General features: G+C 40.2%; 1 protein-coding gene across 35 annotated transcripts in view; it reads left to right on the forward strand.

Annotated features, from left to right (window-relative positions):
• TCF7L2 (transcription factor 7 like 2) overlaps positions 1 to 20,932 on the forward strand; it is a 198,688-nt gene extending 177,756 nt beyond the window's left edge. For 3 of the 35 annotated variants that reach the window (XM_039548035.1, XM_039548038.1, XM_039548048.1), the window contains 7 exons: positions 2,573 to 2,698; positions 3,726 to 3,885; positions 4,639 to 4,746; positions 11,026 to 11,074; positions 11,638 to 11,688; positions 12,839 to 12,911; positions 18,734 to 20,932. In XM_039548035.1, coding sequence (XP_039403969.1) covers positions 2,573 to 2,698; positions 3,726 to 3,885; positions 4,639 to 4,746; positions 11,026 to 11,074; positions 11,638 to 11,688; positions 12,839 to 12,911; positions 18,734 to 19,169 — 1,003 coding nt within the window. In that variant the 3' untranslated portion in view covers positions 19,170 to 20,932. Of the gene's footprint in view, positions 1 to 2,557; positions 2,699 to 3,725; positions 3,886 to 4,638; positions 4,759 to 11,025; positions 11,075 to 11,637; positions 11,689 to 12,838; positions 12,912 to 13,502; positions 13,577 to 14,395; positions 14,425 to 18,733 lie in introns of those variants that run through there. The other 32 variants (XM_039548029.1, XM_039548033.1, XM_039548037.1 and 29 more) reach the window with 27 other exon arrangements.
• Positions 20,933 to 23,854: the final 2,922 nt, after the last annotated feature.

The raw sequence follows: 23,854 nt of genomic DNA on the forward strand, positions 1-23,854 counted from the left end.
TGATAGAGGTTGCCACATCTTTGAAATGTAAAATATGATGGACGAAATCCTGGCTTCACTGGAAGTTTTTGCCATTGACTGCAGTGGAGCCAGGATTTCTCCCAATACGTATGTGTTGTATGTACATACACCTGCATACATGCATACATATAATTAATGTATGCGTATATACACACAGTTAAAAGGGCTGGTCCGAAATGTCGAAAACTTTTGAAATTTCTGTACAAAGTAAAAAAATGGTTACTTTTTAGGTAGATTTTTTTTTTCGTTTTTTGACCAGCTCCTATTAAACATTCTGCCAAAAGAAAAAAAAATAAACCAATATTTTTTTGTTGAAATTTTGTTTCAACTGAGATTTTCTGACCCAATGTAATATATTGTGTAAGTGGTATGTGTCATTTGTGTGTGTGTATATATAGCTATAGATCTATCACAGTGAGTTTCTCCAATTGTTCTTTGATTATTTTCACTATTTGTATCCTGTTAGAGCCTACAGGCCCAAGATCGTAGACACTGCATAGACACACAGTGACAGACAGTCCCTTGCAATCTAGGTAGACCACACAGACAAGAGATAGGAGGGGGCAAAATGGCACAGAAAGATGAAGTGATTTACCCATAGCAGCTGAGTAATGGAAATGGAAAGAGAACCAAGGTCTGCTGACTCCCGCACCAGTGTGTTGTCAACAGTGCTAACCTGTGCAGAGAGAAAGTTCCTTTTCCCTGCTCAAATGTTCTGTTCCCCTGCTGCCATCCGCCTGTCTTTTCCGGGGCAGGGAGGGAGAGACCTTTTGACACAAGCGTGGTTGAACAGCCTCCTTGGAGACCCATGCCAATGAGGGCTCTTTGGTACCAACAGTAAAAGTCAAGAATAATAAGCACAGTCCTCCTCTTCCCCTACCATCAAGGCCAAGTCACCTTCCTTTTCTCCACCTCTTTCTGCCTAAGGCCTGAATTCCCTCTCCAAAGCTTTGACCACCTTTGAATTCTCCTCCCTTGTCAGTCGGATCACTCTTCCCACCTCTGCCATCAGACCCAAAACACCTCTTCTTCCTAATGATCCTGGGCTCCACAAGGTAGTAGAAAAAAGTCTGCAAAGCTGTACTGGAAAGTTATTTACCAAAGGGTCGCTCCATGTCCTTCCGTAAATGTAGTATAAAGTATTTAGACAGTGCATTCTTAAAGAACGTATTAATATAGGGTAGAATATTAACTAAAAAATACCATGAAATCCTGTTGTCACATCTCTGATCTTTGCACAGGTTCATATTTAATATTGCAGTCAGTTGTATAGATTGCTGCAATATCAACATAGATATTTAGCAGGAAAAGTCATTCTACGCACACGGTAGAAGAAAACTCCTATTCTTAGCCTGTACCATATAGCTACAGAGTACAGCTGTACACATACCACATACATATGGACCTGTCACTGGGCCAAGCTGCTCTCAGAACCCAGGCATTTACACAGAACAAACATCGTTTAGAGAACACACAAAACTTTGGTTTCTAGCCCATTTTGGGGGTTGGAGTTTTTGTAGAGTGTAAAATCCCCCTTGGCCCAAAGGTCTAGGCCAGATTGCATCCTGTGAAATCCCGTTGCCTTCAGTGAGGTTGCCTGAGAGAAAGTTGGGGTCATGCTTTTTCTTATTTACTGTGAAACCTTTTTAGACCACTGAGTAATAATAATAAAGCTAAATACTCCTCTGAAAGTTATTTGTTATCTGTGGGTATGCCTAAAACAGTTTTAGTGTGTATATTTTATGGACCTGATGCTGCAGTTAGATTCACAAAAATGGACCACGTTTCCCTATGGATCCAGCTGTAGGATCGAGGCCTGTGTCTATGTATTTGACTATGTGAATTAGAATAGATATAGTTTCTCTAGATTTTTGTAATTAAAAAAAAATATATTGAGGTATTTTTTTGAGGTTTTGTTTGTTTTTTACAAGGCTTAAGCCTTCCTATGTAAACCTAATGGTTCAAAATTCACTTCATTCCCTGATCTTCCCACCTTCTGGTAAAGCAGTATATCGCAGAGGTTAACCAAACACAAATAAATATATGATTTTGCTCCATCCATAAAATGTGGCTAATGAGGCATGTACAAGGATTGTCAAAAATGCATATAAATCGTGGCAGCATGAATATTTTATTTTGCTGTCAATATGCAACAAAAGATGTCATCCTTAATTCTCAACCTGATTAGGACTATAAAATTGGTTCACTAGTTGCCACTGGTAATTTTACAATAAAGCAATGGACTGCTGGTTTCCCTGCAAGTAGCTGAAATTCCACTTTTCCATCCAAGTTCGTCAGTTGAACTTGCCTTTTGTTAAAGACATTAAAAATCATAATGTCTCATGTCAGTAATGATAATGAAGGGGAAGATTGGTTTTAATGACATTAGAAGAATCATTATGTTTAATTTATCACTAATTAATGCTGCTGCTTTCATATGCTTTGTCTAGCTGTCATGTGCTTGTTATGTGTCTTTTTTTAATGTGTGTACACATCCCTCCCCATTCATTCATTTTTATTCTGACGATTTACACAGCTTTCTCTCCTCTAGGTTTCCTCCACATATGGTCCCGCCACATCATAGTTTACATACGACTGGAATCCCTCATCCGGCCATAGTCACACCAACAGTCAAACAGGAATCTTCCCAGAGCGATGTTGGCTCACTCCACAGCTCGTAAGTTTCACATTCATAGTTTTATTTTTAGAACAATCTGATTGCAAGGGGGGCGGGGAGGGGTGTTTCACACGCAGTTTTTAAAATTCCGGCTTTACTTTGCTATGATTTTATTGTAAAATATATGTGAACAGGTTTGATTGTTTTTTCTAAACGTAATTGACCATAATTTTATTGGCCTTGTGTATCAAAATAATAATAATAACTTAATTCTTTGTAACACTCCTGAGAAGTAGGTGAGTAGCTGGGGAAAATGGAGTATGTTAGTCAAGATGTCAAATAGTTAGTGTCCAATAATTTTGTCTGCCTCTTTTTTAAACGTCCAGCTTGAGATACATAAGTGCATCCAACTGAGCACCCAGAGATGAGGGTACCCAAAATTAGAGGCTACTTTTGGCGGGGGGGGGGAAGGACATAAGTGACTTTCCAAAAGCCACCGAGGGAATTGGTGTTAGCTCTGCAATTAGAATTAAGGCAAATCTTGTTTTTCCTGCCCTGTACTCAGAACACGCCTGATATTCCCCCCTCTGGACAGAGTATTTTTTCCCCATTTAATCATATAGGTGATATTTGGGGGCATGGGAGTGTGTTTTATTATTGTTTGCATTGTGTTAGTGCCTAACAAACCCAGTCATGGACCATGGTTCCATTTTGCTAGGCACGATGTTCCCAGATTCTCGAAAGTATTTAGTCTCCTAATTCCCATTGATTCCAGTGTGAGGATCTGGGCCTATTTTCCTTACTTCTGTTTTCTAAAGGGATAAAAATAGACCTGGCAAGGTTACCTATACACCTAGTGGGTTTCTTGTAAGACTGTGAAAATGGTTCTCATGTAGTGGCCAGCTTATTCTACTCTACTCTAGTTTTCAGTGGCCAGTTGCAGAAGTTTCAATATGAAATGAAGGTAGTGTTGCTGCAGAGCTGTGTTTAATAGGGTTTATGTACAGAGATTGGGGGCAATGAGGATGATGAACGTGCGAGAGTTCTCACTATGCGATTCTTTGTCTGTTTTGTCTTCATCATCCAGAAAACATCAGGACTCCAAAAAAGAAGAAGAGAAAAAGAAGCCACACATAAAGAAACCTCTTAATGCGTTCATGTTGTATATGAAGGAAATGAGAGCAAAAGTGGTAGCAGAATGCACATTGAAAGAGAGTGCAGCCATCAATCAAATCCTTGGTCGAAGGGTAGGTAACTAATGTAACCAAAATGAGAGAGAGAAAAACCATATGGTGAAAGTCTTCAGGAAAAAAATCTATTGCAAAGATAGAGAGAGTGTGTTGTCCTTATTCTGGGTCTGTTTTGCTAGATTATTTTGATACGTGTATAGGGTTGAAACGTCTATTTCAACAGAAATCAAAATCAACCAAAATATCTTCCTGCTTGTATTTATGTTTTGTTTTCATGAGCATATTTTGCTATGTGGCGCCACTTGTGGGACTGAAATAATAATGAGATCTGTTCTTTTTCTGCTATTTCCATGGTCTAAGGACTTGAAATCCCAGATTTCATGTTATTTTGGTCCTAGAAATGGCTCACTGTGGGTTTTGGGAGGATAAGGGATGGTGTCTGTGAAGAATGTAAATACAAGGACTAGCACCCTCACAGACTAGGGGAGAAAAAGGAACATGGGAATGAGTATGGGAATAATGAGGAAAGGATGCTTTTCCAAAACCAGATCTTGGTCCCGTTAACAAATGATTGTGGTTTGGGCCCGTCTTCAGAAAAACAAAAGGACTGAATGACTATAAATGATTAATTCAGTCTCAGCTGGGTAAACCAGAGTCGTAAATAAAATATTAACTGGCTGTGTGCCAGATTATCTATTTTTATCTGGAGTTTTTATGAAAATGGATATACGCACACACAGAGCATGTTATTGATGTACTGTATTTTAAAAAGTTGTGCCTTTGATTCTCTTTTCTCTTCCCCAACCTCAGTGGCACGCATTATCCAGAGAAGAACAAGCTAAATACTATGAGCTAGCGAGAAAGGAACGACAGCTCCATATGCAGCTTTACCCAGGCTGGTCCGCACGGGATAACTATGTAGGTGGCTATGTAGGTGGATATTTTTTTCAGTAGTAGAGTTTGTAGAAATGTATTGTTTTTCTTGAACCTGCTGAACTACGTCCACACACCCCGCACAAGCACTACTTTGCAAGGGCGTCTCAGGACCCCAGTTTGGAAACAAGAGCGGACGCTCCACCCGCATTGCCAAAACAATTGGGTACAATTGACAGCCCTCTGTTTGGAAGAGGCTCCCTCACTGGGATAGCAAAGGATGTAAAAGGTTAGAATTGAGGCATGTGACTAGACCTCTGTGAAGACATCTTGCAGGGTGTCTCCCTTCAGTATGCCAGCCTCTGGAAGATGCTTTTAGGCATGTGCTCATTTAAAAATAAAAAAATCTCCCCACGATGCCTCCCCTTCGTCCCCACCAAAAATGAATCATTAGTGTCTTGTGCTTACCTGTGTGAGAGTATAGTGGAAAGTGGAAGAAAGACTTATCCTAGCTTCAGAGAAGGACTGGCAACGCGTGACATGTTTGAAAGTCTTGCTCTCAAGTGGGGCTAACATAAATTATTCCACGCTCTACTGTTGTATATTTCACGTATGTTATGCCTTACTGTGGCCATGTTTTAATATGCTTCTATTGTTTGGGCTTTTTACACAAATACCTTGAGACTGCAATTTGCAACCAACTGGTGGGATGTATTCAGGTTGATTTTTATTTATTTTCCCACCTGAGAAAGTCTGTTCACAGCATATGTACTGTTGTTAGCTGTCTGGTTCCCAACTTAGTCCCCAGTCCTTACTATTGAGTGTAGTGCTCTCCTCCATGAAAATTAAGCACTGTGTCTGGTGTAAGTGTTTACAGAATTGAGTCCATAAATTCTTAACAGATTGGTAGCTGTTATAATCCTGGGGCTTGGTAGAAGCTTTAAAACCTCCAAACACAATAATGTAGTAAGGCCCCTTCTTCCCATATTTGGGAAGTATTAACAGGTTTACAAATCCTCGCATGTAAATATCAGAAGCAAAACGATAATCATTACAGCAGCGAGTTTTTGTTTAAAGAAACGTTACACAGGAATATGGTTACCAGATCTCTCTGTTTTAACATGGTTTTACCATAGGACAGAATGAGCACCATTACAACACCAATGATGTCATTTCTAGTGATTTGATTAAATGGACTGAAATCTCTGATTACAACATATTTAACAGAGCAGGCATGTTGATCACATGTTAATAATAATAGAATTTGACAGGTGTGCTGGTATTTTTGCAGGTGAATGTACTTTGTCTGAGTATCAAATAAATGGTAACCACATTTCTCTATCTAGTTTGATGGATACATAAGTGGTCTGTAGCAGCCACCTCCCATATTTTCCTTTTGAACCATTCCTCCGCGGTTCGACTATTTTTTTCTTTTCCCAGTGAAAGGCTATCAGTAGCCTAGCGTCTACCAGCAGATGAGAGGTTAAGTCCTCATTTTCTTTTATGTGGCCATTTCCACTGGGAAGCCCCAGGAGGATTACCAAAGGCTCATTTGGTAATGCGCTTTGTGATAGTACAATCCCAGTTCTCCCTAATGATTGATATGTCCACCATATATGCATAAAATCTCCTCTTCCAAACTTAAGGCCCAATCCTGCAAACACTTACTGTTGAGTGTCATGCTTTTCTCTACATCTGGTAGTAGTGTTTACAGGACTGAGCCCAAACTTCTTGTATGCAGTATAATTGTAGCTGTGTTGGTCCCAGGATATTAGAGAGACAAAGCGGGGGAGGTAATATCTTTTATTGAACCAACTTCTGTTGGTGAGAGAGACAAGCTTTCGAGACACACCAAGTTCTTCTTCAGATCTGTGTGTATAAAAGATAATTCCCTCCTCCCAAAATTCTTAACAGATTTGTAGCTGTCACAACCACGTGGGTCGGAAGAAGCTTTAAAATCTCCTTACCCAATAACATAGTTGTTATGATATTTGAAAACATCCAAGGCCATGATCCCCGAATGTGACTCTGGTGAAGTATTTCCTTGCAGAACTCATTGAAGATTTGGGGGCCACGCCTGTAAAACTGATGTCAATTGCATTTAGTAAACTTTTTTGTTTGCTTGTTTTTGCTGCTGTCTCCTTTGTGTCTAATCGGTTCCTAGGATAGCCAGAAACACTGCTCTGTTTAACCTGCACACTTTGTGTATAGTTACATATCCCTGTATGTGCAGGTGCACTCAGATGTGTACAGAGCAGGCTAGAGAGTTCACAGTCTGCAACACAGTATAAGGTAGCAGTCGTTGTTATAGAATGCCAAATATCTCTGTGCTGGAATAATGTTAGATTACCATTTTAATAACTATATTTGCCATTTGTGGTATCAAAATCCTCTCATCTCCTCCCTCACAGCTGCCTTTATTCTCCAGCTCTTCCTCTCCTTTCTTCCTTATCTTTCTATGCTCCCTGGGCATAAAACAATACTTGTGCATCCTCTTAGAGGGGGAGGAGAGGAGAGGTGTTTTCTTAGGATCCAGAGGTGGTTCATTCCAGCTCCTCCACCAAAAACGCATCCTCTTTGGTAAGGACTGGACTGAGACCATCAGACCATAGGGCTGAGTAGTTCTTGGTACTGTGTAGTCTGATTTCCTCTTGGGAGTTCAATAAGGAGTAGAGGTAGGACCTGCCGTATGCTTAAAAGAGGTTTCAAGGAACGTTCATTCTGCTTTAGTGACTGTCGCTGACAGATGGGCATGTACCGTGTCTTAAATGTTTAGGACCTTTACATTTGTCCTCAGCATGTGAGCACTGAGAAACCCTTTCTTCTCAAGCTAAAAAGGACAGGATGAGAAAGCTGATGCTTTCCCAGCGGCTTGATGCTGTGTCCCCCCTTGACCTTCAGGGGGAACCTTGCTTCAGTAGGAGAGCTCAATAGCCTTGCATCACACAGACACATCTACAGGGTTTTGGTTTTTTTTTCTCTCTCTCCTTCGCTCCATTCAGAGTTCTTGGAGTTTTCCTCCCCCCTCAGGTTTTCTTTGGACAACAGGCCTTCCAGAGATCATGATGGGGGTGCCAAAGCTTGTTAAATCCTACCCCATCGTCAGCAATCTCACATCAAGCATTGACGCTTAGATACACATAGCCCGTCCCTTCAGAGATGCAGGCAGCACATTCTAGCAGCTGCAGATTTCAGCCTCCTCTTCAGTTCAGGCAGATTTGGGGCATGCCTTGTCAGTGTCTCGTCAGTGTCAGAAGGCACATTCAGTCTTCCACATACTGATATGAGAAACCATATCTCCTCAATATAATCTATGGAGATACTCTACCTCAGGTACGTGGGATTCAGTGTTAGCAGGCCTCCTTTGTTTCTTCTGCACCCGGAAAGGATGGGGGGCAAGTTTCTGCAAAGCCTGTGGATTTTGAACCATCAAGGCTAGGGGTGCTGATCTAGAGTAACTTGGTAAATGGGGGCGCTTATGGGTAAACTTCCAACAAAGGGGTGGGATTTATCACAAAACTCTTGTGGGAAGTAGTGTGAATTTATGCTACCTTTGAAAGCTGAGTTCCTATGCTACTCCTTTGGATGCTGAATGGGTCCAGCAACATCACCTTTGCTATTAACAGGAGAATCATATAAGAAAGTCCGGTAGGCAGGCGGACTTAGTTCTGGAGAGAGAAAGAGAACCTGCCAAAATAGACAGCAAGTGTTTTATATCCACATCTAGATCCCTTATAGCCAGAGCACTTGCGTAGTGTAGGGATTGAAAAATCCGTGGACCTTGCCAGTTGAGTAGAGTAAAGAGGCAAAGAAGAGAAATCTGAGGCACCTTAAGAGCTGCCATCTTTGTGATTTAAATGTGTAATCAAATATCTTCTCATTGTGCAGAAATTTGAAATTAAATGATTTTCCCTCTTCCTTTAAGAGACTGTGAAGGGACTCTGTTGGCATCTTTTCTCCAGTGTTTATTAGGGTGGAACAGAGTTTCCCGAGCTCATGTTGATAAGAGACCAAAAATATCCTTGGCAAAAACATACTCAGCCATTTTTAATTATAGTTCTTTGATATCTGGCTTGAAGGCTTGGTACAGTTGGTATGAGGTCAGGTGGCTCAGAATCCACTCCCTCTTTTTAGTGTGTTTACAAGCAAAGGAGGTGCTGGAGCAGACTCATGTCTGTGTCCCGGCTGACCCTTGTCTGATAGTGTTCTGATTTCTCAAACTGGAAAAAAAAACAACCTTGAATTCTCTCTGAAAAATACTGCAAAAATTAAATAAATCTCCTCTGGGGTGCTTTTCAGTCTGTTAACCTATCCGAGTGCCTCTTGAGATAAGAATCACAGATGTACTGGCCTGGGTCAATAGTCTGATTTCAGTTACAAATTGTAACAACAAATTCAGTTGTAAATCTGGAGCTACTCCACTGAGTGAAGTTACCCTGAATTTACATCAGTGTAAATGAAAGTGGAGTTTGCGCCCTGTTTTTGTGTGTGATGTATTGCCTCCGGACTGCTTAGAAAGGTGTCGCTTCTCTGTTCCCAAAGTCTTTAGGTGTAGTGACTGGAATGGCACCAGCAGTCCTCTGTTAAAGAGATGGCCCCTAAGGTTTTACCTAAAGTATAGCCAAAGATAGCAACCCCCCTCTGAAAATCACTTGAGATGTGACTGAGATAATTCCCCAATAGCAGTAACTTGGCCACAGAATTACAGGCATATCCATTAAAACTGCCTGCACACATAGCTTTCCCTATCAGCAAAAGGTTCTCCTGAACAAGACTGTACTTGTCACATCCAAGAGAGCAGGGTGGCAGTTTACTACCAGACCAGGCAAGGAAAGACAAGTTCGGAGGCCCTTTGCCAGGAGCCCTACAGGATTTTTAAACTCCAGCTTCAAAAGAACGTTCACATTTTTGCTTCTTATAAGTAGAGCATAAACATCTTAGAGGAGATGCTGAGCTAAAGCCCAAAATTAACCACTGAGATGGGCACCAGACCAAGTTACTGAAGAGTAACCATCCCATGTCTAGGAGAACTTTCTGTCCTCCCCTTAGATGTAGCCAGGCCTTCAGAAGCACTGCAAGGTTCCTACTTTGAGAACATAAAGCTTGTTTCCTCTTGGCCACAAGAGACTTCTGGCCTTAGTGATTCCCTCGTGCCTTTTCACCAATTCCTCTTACTCACGCTTCTTCCAAGATCACTGTGCTGCTCCTAGACAACTCTGCTGGCCTGGAAATCATTGCTTGGGTATCCAGAGACCCATGAAAGAATCCTATTCCCCTTGCTCCAGCCTTGAGACTCTTCGAAGTCTTTGTATTGCTCTTCAAGCTGTATTGCTCAATGCTGAGGGATACATAGGGAAGGAAAGGTTACTTACTAGAGAAGAGATCCCTTTTTCTGGACCATAGACAGCCTTTACAACCCTCCCCTTGTCAAAATAGTAATTAGGTTTCCACAAGATTCACAGTAGCCTTGCGGTCATGGCCTGTCCCATGCTGTTTGAGGTGAGTATAAGAAGAGCAAAAAACCCCAGCCACCACCCACCTCATCCTCTTGGATTTTGACAGCACACGACAAGTTACTTATTGGAAAGTACTGTTTGGGAAAGGACCTACGGTTAGTAAAACCCTACAGTTCCTTGGTTTTTCCATGGGGCAGACTCTGTAGACTGTCTTAGATAAAGCATAGGTTTGATTTTATTTTCCCCTTGACTACAGTTGCTGGGTTCCTAAACCAACCCTCCTGCATGTTAGCTTTTCCATGTCAGTATGGCTCCCTTGTCTATTTTAAGTCACTTTTTGCAATAGAGGAACCCTCAATGTCCAAGTCTGAGCTCTCTCTCTCTCTCCATTGTTCTCAACATGGACATGTGCCAGTGAGCATTATGCCACCTTGAGGATACCACTCTACAAGGTTTTGGCCCATTCCAGGCATCAGGGATGTCTGGCAGAGGGAAGTGAGGTGTCAGATTTATTAACTCGTGCTGACATAATAAGTTGCCCCTTCTAGCCCTCATTCCTTTGCTCGACCACTTACAGCGCTTTGTGGACGCTGCCTTCACACTTCAGGCTCTGGTGAAGCTGCTTTGCAACTAGAATAAAGGGCTAAGAACAAGGTAAGCAGGCAGAGCTGGACACATGGCTCTGTCACTTCCCTAGCTTCCCTGAGATGAGCAAGAGCCACAAGTGTGCTCCTTCGCTCAGTCTGCCATGCAGTGATTCGTAGCCCTGTTGGGTGAGCTTTCAGGACAGTCCTCCCTCATGCCGCTCTGCCTTGTCTTACAAAAAGGGTTCTTACAAATCCTTTCTATTTGTGTATGTTACATACAGGGAAAGAAGAAGAAGAGGAAAAGGGATAAGCAGCCAGGAGAGACCAATGGTAAGTAGAATAAGTCAATATACCTTGCTTAGTGGAACAGTGGAGTATCCAACCTTCTGTTCCTAGGTTTTGGGGAGGGAGGGAGGGAGGAATGGGCTTCTCCTGGCCTCTTTGGCAGCTGATCCCTATTGTAGTCAGCCTTTTATTTTTGTTTAATGCATTTTAATTAATTGCCTATTACTGCCCTTCTAAAACTAGTAACCAAATCACTGCATGTAAAGCATTTTGTGAAATTAGTTGACTTTGTTCTTAATAATTACAAAGCCATTAACTTCAGAAGCAGAGTTGTAATGCCTATGCCATTGTTATAAAGTTGTGCGCTTATTTTGTGCGTGTGTGTGTGTGTGTGTGCGTGCGTGTATGTGTTTGGTATGAATTTGGGCTGTACCTGTGTGTTCTGATGCATGCCTTACAGTGGTAAATCGCGCCCATTTTAAATTAAGGAGGTTTGCCATTCTCTGTAGCCAATTAGAAATACTGCATAGGCAATCTCATAGACAATTTTGCAGAAGCCCTGATTAAATTTTTTTGAAGCCTTTGTATAATTTGTTCTTTTTTTTCAGAACACAGCGAATGTTTCCTAAATCCTTGCCTTTCACTTCCTCCGATTACAGGTGCTAATGTCATTTTGAGTCATTTTAAATAGTTTATGAACTGCTTTTTAATTTTTTTCCTGCCATTATAGATTTTAACATTAAACACTTACGACATTAAATGGGGAAAAAAATCCACACGTTTTTACAGTATATATCTATATAATATGTTTGGTAGTATTTTTTTTTTAATTTTGTTTTTGTTCTTTTATTTTTTTTTGTTACATTGCTATTCAATAATAATACAGTAAAAAATAACTCAGAGTTGTACTAACTGTGCAAATTGAATATGCAGTATTTCTTTAAAGAGACTGATAAAGAATAGAAGGAAATCAGTAATGAACCTCCTTAATCTAATGGCATTTTTCACGGCTCCCACTAAGTCTTCTCACATCAGCATGCCTACGCAGTATGCTTTTTTTTGTTTTTGTTTGTTTTAATTTCATTTGTTTTTGGTTTGTTTGGTTATTTATTTATTTTGCCTTTCTGTTCAAGACTATCCATCACAGTTCACTAGCTTGACTAACTCGGCGCATTTCCCCATGCTTTACATTTTTTTTCTGGCTGATGCTAACATGCCCATTCTGCAGTCTGTTTCTTCTTATCCATTCTTTTTTTTTTTTTTTCTTTCTTTCTTTCTTTCTTTCTTTCTTTTTTTGGAAAAAATTATTAAAAAACTAAAATTAAAAAAATGAATGTTATTCTAAAAGCTGCATTATCCCAATAGATCCATTTGTTTCCTTTTCTCTTTTTTTTGTGTGTGTGTTTGTCTGAGTTGAAGAAAAAAGCATGTTCAAGAGCTAACCTCCATGCGTAGCTTCTTTTTTCTTCCTTCCCCGTCCCCGCAAAAAGAGAAGAAAATATGCCAAAAAACCATCATTTTAAACCGCAGTCACTTCCCTCCGTTGTTTAAATGAGAAGAGACAGTCCTTTATAAAGGGATACTGCAGCTTTAATTGCAACAGCTAATTTCAAGAGTTGAATAAGAATGTGATTATCACGACTTTTTAACTTTTAAATCGAACGTCGATATTTTGCGATTAATAATGAGGTCATTGATTTTTATTCCCTTTTTTATTTTTTTATTTTTTTTATTTTTCTCTTTTCTCTTTTTTTTCCCCTTTTCTCTCTCTCTCCTTTTTCTGCTCGCTTCTTTCTTGAACTCATTCAGACCTGAGCGCTCCTAAGAAATGCCGAGCGCGCTTTGGCCTTGATCAACAGAATAACTGGTGCGGCCCCTGCAGGTGTGTATAGTTTTCCCAGACTCGCTATGGCTGGTTTGCAGCTGGTTTATTTGGTACTTTCCCCCCCTTTTTTCCTGCCTTGTTGCTTTGTAGCTCTGTGTTGTGATCTAGAAGACACAAGGGAGTGGGACGCTGCCGTGAATTATCGTCTCTCTGAAAGAGTTTTGCCTTTTTTCCCCCCCTCTTTCCTTGCTGCTGCTAGCCAAAAACCCACTGTAAAACAGCATCAGCCTCAGCAGATCTGATCCGTGACTGCAAACACAATCCCGCCCTCCCAACCTTCTCTCAAGGAATGTTGAATACTCTGAACATAGCCAAGGCCCTTTGATAATTTAGACATTGAACGTGTTACAGACAGTGGGCTGAGTGAAGCAAATGCACAACAGTGTAACCATTTTAGGGGTTTTTTTTATTTGTTTTCTTTGGCTCATTGTGGAAGCCCTCTTCCTTTCATACCCTTGGTATGAGGGGAGATTACCAAATAAAACTGACACGATTAAAGAGAAACGTAGCTGTAGCTAAGATTTCACGTCCAAATGAGCTCTATCCACCATTGTGTTTGTATTTTTTGTGTTTACCTTATGCTAACAGATGCAAATACTCCAAAGAAGTGTCGGGCATTGTTCGGGCTTGACCGACAGAGTTTATGGTGCAAACCATGCAGGTACACTACCCAATTAGGCCTTTGGGGAAATAAAAGCATTCTGTCCTCTCAGTGCATTTGTGTGATTTAATTTTTTTTAACCTTTTTCCCCCACCCCTCCCACCTTTTCTCTCCCACAGCATCAAATGCTAATAATCTTTGATTCTCAAAATTTAATTGCTAAATTCTCTTGCTGATTTAATACCATTTCTTCTCTTTCTTTACCAATAACCTTTCCCTGGTGGTAGAACTGGGAACAAGCAAACCCTGAGGTACATAAAACTGGCACTGTCCAGGCAGTCAGCAAAATGAATGCTTAGGTGGACATTTACACTGCATTTGTATGTGTGGGTGTCCACTGTCTCCAAAGGGTTAAAAGATTCTGTGATCTGCAGCACTGGTGTTTTCATCACAATTGTATATAAAAAACAAGCCAGTGTTTACAGCTTATATTGTACTCGTGCTGTTTAGCCTATTTGCAAAATTTAAAAATGTACAGATCAATCCTGAAAATATTTCTGTAACATATCTATATTTTCTAACACCATTTTTCTGAAATTCTGGAAAGTGTAACCCAGCAAAGTGAGCTGTAAACACATGAGCTCTACAGAAAACTAATTGCAGCTTTGGTAGGACAGTTTTCAGGAAGTAAAAGGCACCTAGCAACCCAAATTTCGACAGTCCATGTTCTGCTGCGGGTTTATATCAAATCTGCAGTTCCATGGATAACTCAGAAGGTACTTGTTTCTTGGTGGAGGGATACCAACTACTTCTATTTCTCATTCCCTTTCCATAATGACCGCATTTGGTTAAATTTGTTGTTTCTTTGTTCTGATACAAGCAGTCTTTGAATATGGAATATTATGATGGTAGGTATTTCAACCAAAACCACACTCTGTATGTAGTGCTCCCTCTCTCACCTTTCCTGCTTATTCGTACCCTTGCCATGTGCTTCATCTCATTTAGAAGATAGACTAGATGTTCATATATTATGTGCATGCACACACTCCTTTTGTTTTCCTCGATGCCAAGCACAAACATGGATTGACAATGTACCGTGTGTCTAACCATTAAGCTAAGCGAAGGCTCATAAAATGTCTTTAAACGATTGCATTCTTCCCCATTTGGTGAATTATAAGCTCCATTAGAAGCATGCTCAGTACTGTGAGTTGTGTGTGAAGTGCAAAGACAATCGTGTTAAATGTCAATGTCAATACATACGTTCAATACCTTTTGAAAATAGCAATTTAAAATGCTTTATAAAGGGGGAGGAAATCCAATCTAGAGGTGCTGGATAGCCACTTACACTGTGAAGAAGTAGAAGACTTGAATCTTATGTCGCTAAAGACACTTATAATGTGTTTAATTAAACTTATACCGTGATTAAATTAGTATACGGTGTCAATAGATACTTATGTAGTCTAGAGATAATGTGTTTGATTATGTGTCAAACTTTGTATGCTGAGTGATTATAAGAACTAGCTCTACATCATGTTTATGTCACTTATCATTCTCTGTCCACTTATGTCAACATCATACTATTAAAGCTACAGTTTATCATTAAAGGGGCTTTTCATCTGAGTTCTAGGATTGTCAGTTTGGCAGCGCATTAGTTGTGTGTGATGAGAAATAAGCCCTTTCTTGTCTTAGTTTTTTGCCTTAGATTATTTCAGTTTTATTCAAAAATATTTGCTGCGGGTCAACCTTTATTGTAAGCATTGCCTGGGACAACACCTTTTAATGACATAGCTCCTAGCTTTCTGTTTATTGACTCTTTTATTTTGCGTGTATTGTGGCATTTTCTCATTAGGCAGTATATAGGTCACTGCATTTCTTGTTCTGGTGCTAACCATTGTAGCTTCTTGTTTACAGAGTGTTAGTTTTTCTGTAGTGGATCTTTGAGAGAGAGGCTATAAGATATGCAGTTTGATAACGGGGCAGAAACTGAGATATCTTTAGTCATAGTAGGTGGAACCCAGCAAACCCTTGTCATTATCCATGGCATTTCTGGTAACAGCAATGTTATTCGTTTTCAAGATGCTGTTTTAGGGCCAATTTCACTTCAGGTATAAAAGAGCACACTATGTTGACTCCAATAACAATATTTATATAGATCTTAACGGTTTCAAAACATTGCATGTACTCTATTCCTCACAATATACCTGTGAGATGGTAAATAGTAGTATTATCCCCAATTTATAGACAGGGAAGCCGAGGACACACCACGAGTTTGCATCAGAGAAGGGATTAGAACTCAAGATCTAGCTCTGTGTTCTTTCCCTCAAGCCACAATTACTCCCTTGAGTAAAGTTGTGCTCATTTACACCTGTGGTGAATTTGGCACTTTATCCTTTGTTTGTAATTAGTTATTGGGATGTTCTGTGCTGCACAAATATACACAAAAAATACATTGTTGTGGCCCAAAGAGCCAGTTCAACATGGAAAAACTAGTTGAAGCCACACATAATATACCAGGGGAAGCTGAAGTTAGAGCAAGGCCTCCCTTTAAACAGGAAGGTCTTTGTAAATGGGTTTGTAGACTAGCAGCTTTCACTGTAATAGTAAGAATTGAACTTTTAATAGAAGTCGGGAGAAACATAATGCTAAAATACTGAAAATGAAAGGCATTCGGTTTAATTATTCTGGGGCAGAATTTGACTTTAGAAAGGGTATTAACATCTAAGCCAAGAAGACCTTTCACATCTGTGGTGCCCTGACCACGTTCTGCTTTGCCATGAGATGCTTTGGCTCTTACTCTCAACCATAGGCCAAAAGTCAAGCTAGTATTAGAAAAAAGAAAAGCCCAGAGTTGATCAGACAGAATATGAGCATATTGGACCCAAGTCAGCAATGGTTTGATAATAAGTAACCCCAGCACCTCATAAGAGCTAGTGTGCGTAAGGCAAGCAGAATTTGAATCCTCCATGTGCTAGGAACTGAGATTTCTGGCTACCTGAGACCCTCCTTAAACATTAATGCCTACTTTTCCACATAGTCGTTAGCCATGGCAGTTCCGAAATGTGGCATCATGCCCAATGTCCAGCTGTGGTACAGAAAAGCCCGGGTTTGAATTGTGGCTACGATAGCATTGCACAATTTCAGTTTAGAAACCGAGTAATGTGGAATTAGATGGGGTATTTTGCAGGGGGGAGGGGGCAAGGGAAATGTCAGAACTAATCCATACCAGTTAATGCAGTTACTGATAACACCACAGGTTTCCAATGTTGTTTGATAGAGGAATTTAGCAAGGTTCTGTTTTGAGCCCACCAAATTGCTTTTTCCATCTTTTAACTTTGCCCTAATAAAGCATGGTTTGCTGCCTGACATCTTCACTTTTTCTTTCTTCTCTTGTTCTTTTTTTCTCTCTCCCCTCCTCTCCCCCCTTTTTTTTGTGTGTCTGTCTTTTACATTTTTAAGTGCATGAATGTCTTAGTTTTTAGCATGTATTGATCTGCAGGCTAACGTGGTTAAAACTCTCATAGCCCTAACCATTTACCTTTCTGTGTGGAACTTTGAGCAGAACCTCAGTCTGTTGTCTGACTCTGGGAAGGGAGTGTTATGACATAGAAATCTGCCAATCCCCTCCTTGAAGCAGGTGTGAGGTAGGGTATCGTACCAGACAATATCTTTTTCCGTGACCCAGAAGGTCAGATCCAGCTCTGGGAGATAGCTTATTTTTCCCACCTGGATTGACACAACAAAATACCCCTTGGGCCAAATCCACCGTTGATACAAGAGGATGCAAATCCATTTACTTGAATGGAGTTGCTTAGATCTGGGGGAGAATTCACCACTGACATTGAGATTCCATGCATGATAAGTTGGGAAACAAACCCTTAGTTCTGTTCCTCTCCTTTTGCCATTCATTGCCGAGTCGCTTAACTGTTCTGGCGTATCCAGTGGAATTAGTTCGAAATGCATTCTGTCATTTCTTTTCTTTTTTGTAAAGCTCAGCTGACTGTATCTGAGAGTTTGATGAACTTTGTCAAATGAATCACATGGTGTGATACCGGTTTTAGCACTTTCCGTAGAAAAACTCTGTTGTGTGGCTTGACTTTCAGAGTCACTTTGGCCACTAAATTTTGGTCTGTGAGATGCTTTAGTGGTGTGCCTAATTCTTTTTTGTCCTGCGTATATCTGGCAAGAGAAGCATTCTGAAACTGTCCTTTTTTGTTTGTGGCTCCAAAATGGGCGGTGAAGGGTGCGGAGTGGGAGGGAGAAAAGGAGAAATTATTTTTGTTGGCTTGGTGGGTTTTTTCGGTCAGCATTTCTTGCGAGACTCCCATAATTCCTGGTGTGAACTGAGTTCTGTGTTGCTCCTCATCTTTTTACCTGTTGTTGTGCTGTTCACTTACTGAGATTGAATCCTGCTTTGAAGTTACATGAATGGCCTCTCAAAGGAATATTCCCCAAAATACATAAAACCAACCCAGAATACCTACTCCTTCCCGGCAAAACAAACAAAACAAAAAAATAATTTTAAGCCACAACCTGCAGGCCATACAACCAGTTATTCTTGTTATTTTGAATCATTTTCTGTTTATCTTGTTCTTCTTCTGTTTTTTTTTCATTGTTTTGTTTATATCTCCCTTCCTTTTGTTCTTCCTATTACATTTCCTTTCTGTCTTACTCTGGATTTGGTGTGGTTCTTAACAGAAACAAAAGCATGAGCAGTAGTCCGCAGCTACTGCTGCCTCGGAAAGGTGGTGTATCTCAGAGCCTTTAAATCAGTCACTTAAAAGCAGCCTTCGGGTGCATGGCGCTACAGTCAGCTTTTTAAAATTTGATACTGGCCAACGTGGATAAATTATTAGCTCTCTAAAGTTTTTAGTTGATCAGGGTTAATTTTTTGTAGGGAGAATTGACCTTTTTAAGAAAACAAGTTTATAGAGTAGTATATTGGGCTAGAAGAACTTGAATCTGAACCCTTTTAATAAATAGCCTGAACAGGAGAACAGAGAGACAATCTGTATCATCTCCAAGTCTGGTGGCAGAAAGTCCAATTCCTTAGAGGATTTAGTGGCTTATACACACCCAGCAATATTTTAAGCACCGTGCAAGCTCTGGGTGTAACCTGTTCAGAGCTCAGGGTAGTTTATTGATGGCTCATTGCTTTAGATACCTTTCTCCATTAGCATCTTTGCCCTTTATTCACAGATAACTCTCTCCCTGTTTCTAGGAGAAAAAAAAAGTGCGTTCGCTACATACAAGGTGAAGGCAGCTGCATCAGCCCACCCTCTTCAGATGGAAGCTTACTAGACTCTCCTCCTTCTTCTCCTAACATGCTAGCCTCCCCCACAAGAGACTCAAAACCACAGACTGAACAAACACAACCTCTCTCGCTCACATTGAAACCCGACCCGCTGGCACACCTCTCCATGGTGCCGCCACCGTCCTCCTTAGTCCTGACCGAAAGCTCCGCTAGCAAGCCCAGCGTCCTGTCTGCTACTAATGGTCAGAACGGGCAATTGGATCATCCGCCTGCCACTTTACAGCCGTCAGCAGCACCATCCTCATCGTTAGCACAACCTTCGACATCCTCCTTGCATTCCCGTAATTCTTTGGCTGGGACGCAGCCCCAGCCGCTTTCACTTGTAACCAAGTCTTTAGAATAGCTTTAGCCTCTTTAGCCCTTGCTTTTTAAAAAATTGTGTTGGGGTTTTTTTTTTTTGGTTCTTTTTGTTTGTTTGTTAATTTTGTTTTATTTTTTAATTGGTGCCATATGGCTACATTAGTTGATGTTTATCGAGTTCATTGGTCAATATTTGACCCATCGTTATTTCAATTTCTCCTTTTAAATATGTAGATGAGAAAAAGCCTCATGATTCTGCCAAAATTTTTATCAACAGCTGTTTAAAGTCTTTGTAGCGTTTAAAAAAATATATATATATACATAACTGTTATGTAGTTCCGATAGCTTAGTTTTAAAGACTGATTTTAAAAATTAAAAAAAAAAAAAAGCAATTTTGAAACAGCCCTTGCAGAAGGTGTTGGTTCTTTATTATTTGTATTAAATACGAGCTTGCGAACCAATCATTTTACATCTGGTTTTTAAACCTTTAAGGGCACAACGAATGCAGTGCCGCTACTTTTTTTTTTTCTTCCTTGTGTGAAACAACTTTTATTGTGATGTTACTTGTTATTGTTTAAATGTACAGAAACAAAAGGGTTAAAATGTGTTAATAAACCTTGTTCCATGGTGTTGTTCTTTTTGGGGGAGGGAATGCTACTCAACAATTAAAAGTATCACAACGCTATTGGACCAGTAGTATTTATTGCTTTAGAGATTGCTTGTTGTATCTGTATGTTGTCCATTTTTAAATATGTTTTTTCCCTTTTTTTCCTTGAAACATTGTATAAAGTTTTTTTTCCTTAGTGTAAGCATCTTATATATAACAACTCATTTGTACAAGGTTTTTAAGTTTATATATAAATGTGTATATATATATTTTTTTCGGGGGCGTGGGGATTTTGTTTTGATTTTTTTTTTCTGTATGACACACAGTTGCCACCAAATGGACATTTGCAGATGCATTTTAAAGGATCAATAGTGTAAAAATAAATAAATGTAAAACAAAAATTGCTTTAAAAGCCATTACACATACAAAAAGACTTGAACAATTAGCAAGGGACTTTTTAGCAACGCTGTTTGAAAAATAGCAACGGCCAAGTGTCTCTCATTCAGAACTGCAATTGAATCCCCTGCGACATTAGAACTGTAGATCGTGTGCAAAATTTTTATGTGCCAAAATTCTCAGTGACTTAACTTTCTCCCAACGACTTTATTTTTTTTTTAAATGCTGTAATTTTTTTGTTCATCATGTTTTGCTGTGATGTTACATAGGTAGATATGTATGTAGTTTTAATGTCACCTATAACAGACGTGTTTGGTAGCAGATTGTCCGGAAAGCATTTAAAACGAAGAGGTATAAACCCTTAAGGGCCAAATTCTGTATATTAGATTACTCATAAAAGGAAAATCAGACTGCCACTTTTATGTACACTTACTACATACAGGTAGGTAGCAAACTTAAACAAACAAAAAAACCTAGGCATGTTGATGTTGCAAAAAAAAAAACGCTGTATAAAGCTGAAAAATTGTTCATCTGTTCATTCAGTGCCATTGTAGTTGACATGAAGCGATTGTAAAACTGTCTCAGATTTTTCTCTGGTTTATTAAGATGCTAACTATAACATTTTTTGTGAATACTTTGAATGTTTCCTAACAGTTGTGATGTTACTGTTCCGTTTTATGCTCTTATTCCGATTTTCATTTTTAATGGTTTGGAAGCCATTTTTGTAATGAATAAATGTTCATGCTGTACAGTATCTGTAGCATGCAGTTCTGGATTAATAAAAGCAACTTAGTATGTGCAAAGAACGACTTGTCAACTCATTTCTGTGTTGATTGCATTTTATTGTGGTCAAGCAGGTTTAAAACGGGGACTCGCTTTGCATGCGTCTGATAAGAAGAGGTGGATGAAATGATTTCAAAATTTCAACAAATAACGACAAAATTCTGGTGTTCATTAACTTTTTGCCGATTTTCGGCCTACTCCACTCATGGGAAATATTTTCGATTTGTATAATGCCATTGTAGCTGAGTTCCTGTAATTGTTCATTTCAGTGGACAAAGCCTTTCCCTTGCTCAGCAAACTGGTGTGTGTGGAGGGTGCGTGGGTGGGTGTGTGAAACAGCAGTGAAATCACTTTTATGTTAAGCTATTAGCTCATTGCTGGCATTATACAATGAATAAATAATAACATGAACTGAAAATAATGTTATTCTCCCATTTGATTCTGACAGTTGGAGGGAAAGATAGGTCTGATTGGTTATACGTTAAAAGCAAACTCCATATGCTCAGCCCAGCAATCTAGTGATTCATCAGGTCAGTTTCACATCATAGGGGATGAAATTCCCCAAATTGAGACTGACGTGGTACACATGCATAAGACCGTGTTCTGCCCCTTTGCACAACGCTGACATGAACTGACGCGTGATGCGTGTCTGAAAGAAAAAAGGTTTTGGTTACAATGGGCATTTTGAGCACTTTGGCTGATTACTACAATTTGGAGGGAGTAACTCCCAGGTTCTACTGTTGCTTAAAAAAAAAATGTAGTTTCCAGCTTGCCCCAGCATTTGTTTCTGTCAATCAAAAAACAAAAAGGACCAAAGAATATTTTCAAGAGTGTTCAGTATCCAGCAGAAAAAATAGCAAAGCTGGGTCCTGAGTGCTTTTGAAAATCTCACCCCTAATTCTTAAACACTGTCAATTTTCTATGATAGTCCAGTGCTAAAGCAAGATTTTTTGGAGGGGAAGGAATTTTGGTGCTCTTGTTTTAGAGTCTCTTGTGAGAATTTGATCCCCAAATTTTCCCACTGCTGATAGTGCCAGTGCTGGCACGAGCTATGAATCCTGGCATTTTTACCACCATTAGTTAAATTGGCAAGTTTATTCAGAGTGAAATTACTGCCAATGCACCACTTAAGTCTCTCAAAATGGGACTCAAGTAGAACTTAGATGGTCACATAGCCATTTGGCTGGCCCTCTGCCTAAGGGAGAATTGCGGCCTATGAGAAATGGTTCTGAACTTTCTTTGTTGGGCTGAGCAATTCAGGCACAGAGCGTGGGCCCATTTCTACCAACTTTTCCTCCCAGAAGGCGTTCTTAGACAAGTTCACCCTCACTGCTCTCAATGCAGCTATCCATAGACGCAAGACTTTGCAGTATATTGCCCTTGCTCGTTCAGATGCTCTGTAGATAAGAGAATAAATGTATATGCATGTGCGTGGCTGAATGTGTATTTAAATATGACTGTTGAGGTTTTCAAAGCCAACCAGTGGATTATAGTCCCCATGAAAATGTCAGTGAGAACGGTGTGGCTAAATCCCCTACTCATCTGAAATCGCCACCATTATCGTGGCTAGAATATTACCCTGAAGAGAATTGTGAAGGTGAGACTCTCATAACACACCAGTCGGTGGAATTGCATATTACTTAGCTCTTCTACGGTGCTTTTCTTCCGTTGACCTCCAGGCACTGTACAAAGGACGGGGAAGTATTCTTTTATAAGGTGGGGGACATGGAGGTGCACAGCGGTGAAGTAGCCTGTCCAAGGTCACTCACAGAGCGAATGGGAATAGAACTTAGTGTGCTGACCCCTATCCTGGACCTACTAGACCCTGCTGCTTCCATTTGCGGGTAATTCCTCTGTGACCCAGCCTGAAGTGTGCTGGGCTGTTATCAAGAACAAAACCAAAATCCATTAAGGCAATAGTTTAATCTGTCTCTGATTGCCTAATTGCTTTCTATGATACTTGTTCTTTAAGGAAAATATCTGTGCCCTCTTTGAAAGAAAGGAAGAGCGCTTTTTCTGAAGAACGCTGACCCACACCCCCGCTAAAGCCTAAATTGGAGACACACTCGATCTGCTGGCTAGAGAATGAGGTTGCCCTGCTTGAACAGGGAGGTGCTGGTACGAGTCTCTCCAGAGATTTAAACTGAGTATTTAGTGCTTCTAATTCCTTTTGTTGTCGCTGTTGAAAAAAAGGGGTTAATCCCATAAAGCCGTGCAGCAGCCAGCATTGTTTCTGAAGCTGACATTGCTAATAATAGATCATAAAAAGTGTGTGTTGAATTTTGGCATGTTTCCTTCTAAAGGGATTAATGCAAAGCAGCAAACCAGCAACTCCCCTTTGGCGGTTATGTACATTTGAGTTCCCTTTTTCCTGTGGGTCCAGGGCCTAATTCTGCTCCCATTGAGGTCCATAGAAAAACTCCCATTGACTTCATGGGAGCAGGATCAGACCCTACTCTTTCCCTTCCTTCCCCTCCCAGACTTGTAGATAAAGCTGAAGGCGTTTCCTCGTGTGCAATCTGCCTCCGACCTGGTTCAGTCATTGAAGCTGCATTCCAGTGTTGGTGAAACCATATTTATTTCCATGTTTGTGAAAGAGACGTCACCACCCATGACTGCAAGAATCTAATGCATCTGAAACACACAAAATGCCAAACCTCACTACAGTTGGTAGCCAGGAAATTGAACATGATGCTGGAATTACTGTCCAGCTACACAAGGGTTTGGGGAAGGTTTTTTATGTTTCAAACTCTTCCTGGAACACAACCATCCATCAGCCAAACACATGTGCTGTATCAGTGCTGAGGATGGCTGCTCTCTTCCAGTATGAAATATGGCACTCTAGGGAGGTCTTTGAGAATCATGGTTCAAAGGAGACGCCATCAAGGTATGATTCATGTATTCAGCAAAATGGGGTTTTTTTGCTTGCTGTTTTGTTAGCA

This window comes from Mauremys reevesii, linkage group 7, assembly GCF_016161935.1.
Source record: "Mauremys reevesii isolate NIE-2019 linkage group 7, ASM1616193v1, whole genome shotgun sequence".
Taxonomy (NCBI): domain Eukaryota; kingdom Metazoa; phylum Chordata; order Testudines; family Geoemydidae; genus Mauremys; species Mauremys reevesii.